Below are 6,338 nucleotides of genomic sequence, written 5' to 3'. Positions count from 1 at the left end.
GTGGCACCCATACATCGAGCTTCTTCTTGAGACCAGCCTTATGCAAATGGTTCCAAACGGTTTTCTGGCTAATCTTCAGTTCCTGGGCAATGGAATAAGTGCTCACATGCCGGTCCGACTCGACGATTTCCATGATTTTATCGACATTTTCGACGATTGGCCTACCAGAGCGTGCCTCATCTTCGACGTCCATATTACCAGAACGGAATCGTTGGAACCACCGCTTTGCTGTTGCATTCGATACTGTATTGGGTCCATAAACAGCACAAATTTTTTTGGCCGCCTGCTCCGCCTTTTCACTTTGGTCGTAGTGGTACTGAAGAATGTATCGAATTTTCTCTTTTTTTACCTCCATTTTGGAACGCTGTAACACACAACTGGCTTGACCAAACACAAAACTGTCGCAGAACTTTTTTGAAGCGTAATGTCACCTTTCAATCGCCGTATCGTATGACCCGATGCGATGTATACATCGTGAGATATGGCTCACTAAAGACATCTAGCGGAAAACGCTCAGAACTTTTTACTTCACCTAATATTTGAACAAATACTGTTTGGGTCATTCGTGATTTCCAAAATAGTGACAAAGTTTTATCTTATGCAACTGCGGTATTGCAATGTTTGCTGCATTTAAGTATCGTTAGAAAGAAAACTCGATTATGATAAATTAAGTGTTTTGGCTACATTAATTCACCGATATGAAAATGGAATGCCTTGAATACATATACAATACGACAATATCTAGAAGAGAACTTTACAAAAAATGTAAAACGTGATGCATCTGAATTTCTTCTGGCTTTCTGTGTAAATGATTATATAAAGAGTCTAATTGAGCATCAAGTAACTTCCGCTGTAAAATGCATAAATTGTGATACTACAAACACCAGTATATCAAATAATATTTTCATTTCAATTCCTTGTTAATTTTAAAAAGAAAAGTTATGATCTTAATGATTTGATAGTATCTTTTCGCATTGGTGTAAAGAATATAAGGAATTATGTGCAAATTGTACTGGAAATGACATGTTACTTAAAAGAGAATTAATATTGACAAGAGAGATACTTATTATTCATTTAGTCTTACTTGTACAAGGCGATAAATTATTAAAACCTGATTTTAATTTACGTGCAGTTCCAACAACTAAAATATCAGTTAATGGACAGTTGTATAAAGTCATGAATGCGATATTTCATCACGTATCATGTATAAAAAACGATCATTATATAAATACATCGTGAAGGAACATGTACCTGGATTGAAGTTGATGATGGGACAATTAATAAAACAAAATGGCCTAGAGAACCTAAAAATATTTACATACTCTTTTTGGAAAAACTTAAGAAAAATTAAACCCAAATAAAAGAAAATATTTAATTGCTTAAAATAATTGATCACTTTAATATGTTTGCACCAGATAGAATCAATAACAAAAATTTCTTGCCGAATATGATTAGAGTCCACAGAACAAAATTTAAAAACTGCAAGTCTTTTCAACACTTTGTTATATGTATTATTCTGTTATTGTTATTATGTAGAAATACATTATATTGTATTGAAAGAAGTGTTTGCCAAAAACATATTCTACAAACATGTGTGATATCTCGAACAAAATATCTTTTCAAAAAAAGGTAAAAAAAAGCGCTAAGTTACATGCGCAACTCGTATCTTTAGAAAACGTATTATAAAAATCTTTTTTTACAAAATCTATTCTACAAACGAAATGATATCAATAAGTAGCGCCAAGTAAAATCTTGTACATTTATACATTGTTATAAGATATAAAATATTATATAAAACTTCGTAAGTTCCTAGCAAACACAAAGTAACAGTTACGTAACATTAATGTTATAATTTCCCACTCAACAATGTAACTGCTACGTACAAGGCATGTTACATTGCAGTTACATCATTGAGTGGGAAATTATAACATTAGTGTTACGTTACTGTTACTTTGTGTTAGCTGGGTTGTTTGTACGTTGTTATAAAATAATATAAATTATCCACATTTATATAGATTTTGTGGATAATAATATAAAATATTCCAAAACAATAGAAAGTTTAAAATATATATATTATGTGACCAGTGTACTTTGTATATAACGCACCCATCGATGTAAGAAATGACCTCGCCTTGCGTGGAAAATCTTAAACTATGTCAAATCATACATATAGATTTTGCTTTGTGTGAAAAGTCAAAAATCTATGTGGAATTTTTCAAAATAAAAATAAACCTATTTAATGTAAAAAAACTTGGCGCGGCTGCATCGAAAACTATATTGAACTAAAGTTTACTATGATGTTATAGCTACTTAATATCTTTTTTTCTTTTGTTACACTTCTGTGTTCTAGTAAATGTTTTTGTAAATAATCACGGAAAATACAGTTTTGATAAGTTACTTGTTAGTTTCACTAACAAATCGTTTTGTTATAACACCAAGTACTTCGAATATAAAATCCGTGATCTATATAGTCTACATAAGTTTATGATTTTTTATACCTGATTTTTTAAATATCCTATAGTTACATATAAAGTTTTTCAATTGGCGTTACTACTTTATTATTATAATAGTATATATCACGTTTTTTGTAGAATAGATTTTGTAGATAAATTTGTAGTAATTGTATCTCACTTCTTTTGTAGAGTAGATTTTAGTAGTATATTATAATTATAAAACAAACAAATAGTTTACTTAAGGCTACATTTTGATATCACTTCTTTTGTAAAACATATTTTTAAAGAAAGAATGTTTTGTAGTATATAATATAAATTTTTACAGTAAAAATGTTTTGTAGTATATACTATTTTGTAAACCAGGTTTTATAGAGAAAGAACTTTTTGTATTTTGTAAAAAGATTTTCAGAGAAAAAGAAGTTTTTGTAGTAAAAAAAATTGTTTTGTAGTATATAATTTTGTAGAACAGATTTTATAGAGAAAGAATTTTTTGTAGTATTAAATCAAGTTTTAATTTATTAAATTAAATACAATACGTGTTGTGCGTGTACTTGGCGCTTGTTCTTACTTTTTTTGGGAAAGACAAGTTTTTCGAAATATCACATATTTTGTAGTATTATTTAATTTTGTAAAACAAGTCTTTTAGAGAAAGACTTTTTTGTAGTATTCAATCAATTTTTATTAAATTTTAAGTTTTTACTTTATAAAGTTAAGGTTAAGGTTATATAGTTCGCAGTTTGTTATCTTGTGCCAAGTTTCAAAACAATTGATTTAAAAAAATATATATCGGAGGTGTTGACGGTGCGAAAAGAATTTCTTTATCCGTTTTCTAAATACAATACGTCTTCTGTGCGTGTTACTTGACGCCTGTTCTTACGTTGTTTTTGAAAAGGTAAGTTTTTCGAGAAATCACACATTTTGTGGTATTATTTAATTTTATAAAACAAGGTTTATAGAGAAAGAATTTTTTGTAGTATTAAATTAATTTTTAATTTATTAATTTTTTAAATTTTTTACTTCATAAAGTTAAACTATAAAGCTTGTTGTTAGAATTGTAGAAGAATTTTTTGTAGTATCAAATTAATTTTTAATTTATTAATTTTTTTTAATTTTTTACTTTATAAAGTTAAAGTATAAAGCTTGTAGTTATTTTGTGCCAAATATCAAAACAGTTTATTAAAAGTTATATCGGAGATGTTTCCGGCGCGAAACAACCACGCCGCGATAAATTGCCCCACGATCACCACGGTCGGAGGCATTGCAGAGTCTGATTTTTCTGCAAAATTTGTTTATGTCGCTTTTGAATTATTTTTCTACTTCATAAATTTAAAGTATACAGTTTGTAGGTATTTCGTGCCACGGTTCGAAACAATGTATTAAAAAACCTTATATCGAAGGTGTTGCCAGCGCCAAAAAAAATTGTTTTATCTCTTTTCTGAAGTAATTGTTTGTCATAAATTGAAAGTTTATAGTTTATACTTATTTCGTGTCATGTTTCCAAAAAGTTTATTAAAAGATGTTATATCGGAAGTCTTGCGCGAAATTACTATGCCGCGAGGAACATTATCGAAGCGATCGGTACTATCGGAGGTGTTGCCGGCGCGAATAACGCGAATCACCGTGCCTATTGATTCTCTTTCTCTCTCTAACTCATACATCCTGTCTTTCTGTCTTTTTCTTGTTTTAACGCACTCGTATTTGTATGCCATCTGTTAGAACTTATACGAACATGCACACATTCCTTACATTTTTGTCTGGAGACGATGTCCGAACATTCTGAAAAACGTGATTTGTCATATTTCAAAACTTTATCGTTGCATATCTCCGATCAGAAGGCACGAACAAAAAAACACAAGAATACTATTTTTTTTAAATTATTCTGAATTAATCTTGATTTATTCATAGTTTTTTCCATTGACGATGACTTAAATAAAAAGTCGAAACATTTGGATTACATATTTTGTTCGACTTTCTGCATGACATCCTGTCCCTTAGTTCGAACTGCCGTATCGTCTCAACACTTATTAGTTTTAATTTACTCAAGATTTTTATTCTATTTCTCACAACAATCATTGAGTTTTTTTTTTAATTTTTGTACAACCCTTCGGCATAGTTTTGTACTATAGCGTCGGTTTTGCTAAGATACTCTTACCATTATTAATCGTACCTTATCCTCTCTACTGCGTGATGTTACGCGTCCGCAAGTTTCACGGAAAAGCTGCGCGTCTAATTGGTCTAGTTTACACCGTACATTTTTTGGTACGCGAATCAAACAAGATTTATTTTTCAATGTATAATTTTGGTGTTTACATCATTATAATGTGCTTGATACGCGTACCATTTTGATACAATACACGTGAAGAAGGAGTATCGTAACAGCTTAATATGACATTGTTTGAGACATTATTGAGACCAAGTCGACTTAATACAAATATAGTACTTAATACGCGTATTAAGCAATCGGTGTAAACTAGACCATTGAGACACTATATAGGATGTCCGACAATTATTTTAATATCTCTCGTAGGCAGATAGAAGGAGTAAAACAGAGTCAAAAAATCCTATACCATTTTGCGAGATTCGCAATAGTTATTAAGATCTTAATTAAGATCCGCGAATAAGCACGCATCGGGCTGTCTTACGCGCGTAAGACTGCCTGGCGCCAGTGTTGCAAACTTTGGTCGGCTAGCACAGAGAGTACCGAGGTAGTGGGAGCCACTGGGAGCACACATACACGCAAGAATCGCCGTCCGAAGTGCGTGACGTCACGCCCGGCACTTCGGCTCGTGGGAGATTTAATTTAATACTTTAAGATTATGCATCTATAAAATTTAGATTCTTTTCGTATGTCAGGCTATGCCCCTTCCAGTATATATGTTCTAAGGTGCTAGCCGGCCAAAGTTTGCAACACTTGTGCGACCACCTTTTATTATGTATAATGTATATCATGGTGTAAAAAGAAAGGTGTCCCATTCCGACGGATGCGCAGTAGACTGAAGGTGGTGGGAATCTGTCAGCCAATCAAGGTTTGAGATCATTTGCACATACACATATACACAATGAACATATATGTATAGTTTCACGGCAATATCTTCAGTTCGGAGTGTCTAATTTTTGATAAACTAACTACAATCATATGCAAAAAAGTTTCTTTTCCCGCAACTGTAATTGCTTGTTTGGTGCAGATGAGTACATACATACACCTGTGTTATATTAATAACTTGATAAAAAGCAAAACTGTACACAAAAAAAAAAGAAAAAAATGAAACATATCTGCAACAATGTTAAAAGTTTTCATATTCTATGAAAAAATTTTTATTTCGACAAAACGTTAAGTTAGGACAAAAGTTATATGTTTTTCACGTTCATATTTGTTAGTTTTACTATTATTACGTATTTATTTTATTAATTGATTGTATTAGTATGAGTTACTATTAGTACTTGCATTATTTATAATAAATTTTTATTAAAAATCACTAAACTGCTTTATTCTTCTTATTTTATGTTTATATTGCGCGCTACAAATGAGCTCAATTTCTAATTGGTTGAGATTATAAACCTCCGCCATTATGCGCAATGGGATACTTTTCTTTTTACACCCTGATGTATATATGTTAGTACAGGGGTCGGCAACTGGGCACTGCTCGCGGGCGCCCGCGGGCAGCGTAATTGCCCGCGTGCAATAAGTAAACAGAGGGGATAGAAAAAGAGCATCGCTTATAAACTGAAATATGCTGCAACAGGATCGGCATATTTTCAAGTGGTACCCTCATGAAAATTCTTACTTCCACAAACTCTCTTTAGTTAAAAGAGAGAAAGAGAAGGAGAGANAAAGAGAAAGAGAAAGAGCTAGAAAGTGAGAGAAAAACATTATTACACAATTTG

At 31.6% G+C, this 6,338-nt stretch overlaps 2 protein-coding genes across 2 annotated transcripts in view; both read right to left on the bottom strand.

Moving 5' to 3' along the window:
* Positions 1–13: 13 nt before the first annotated feature.
* LOC109861715 (histone-lysine N-methyltransferase SETMAR-like) lies at positions 14–355 on the bottom strand (the record flags this gene model as incomplete). Its single annotated transcript, XM_020441489.1, has 1 exon — positions 14–355. A coding segment is annotated over exon 1 (342 nt), but the record flags the coding sequence as incomplete, so codon positions are not given.
* A 3,772-nt stretch (positions 356–4,127) lies between these two features.
* The window catches only part of LOC109861716 (AP-3 complex subunit beta-2), a 37,839-nt gene continuing 35,628 nt past the window's right edge, over positions 4,128–6,338 (bottom strand). The window contains exon 10 of the mRNA XM_020441490.1: positions 4,128–4,229. Coding sequence (XP_020297079.1) covers positions 4,196–4,229 — 34 coding nt within the window. The 3' untranslated portion in view covers positions 4,128–4,195. The remainder of the gene's footprint in view (positions 4,230–6,338) is intronic.

Source organism: Pseudomyrmex gracilis, unplaced genomic scaffold, assembly GCF_002006095.1.
Source record: "Pseudomyrmex gracilis isolate BER0280 unplaced genomic scaffold, ASM200609v1 scaffold_956, whole genome shotgun sequence".
NCBI lineage: Eukaryota > Metazoa > Arthropoda > Insecta > Hymenoptera > Formicidae > Pseudomyrmex > Pseudomyrmex gracilis.
The sequence above is the reverse complement of the archived record's forward strand: the minus strand, read 5'-3'. Positions and strand labels throughout refer to the sequence as shown.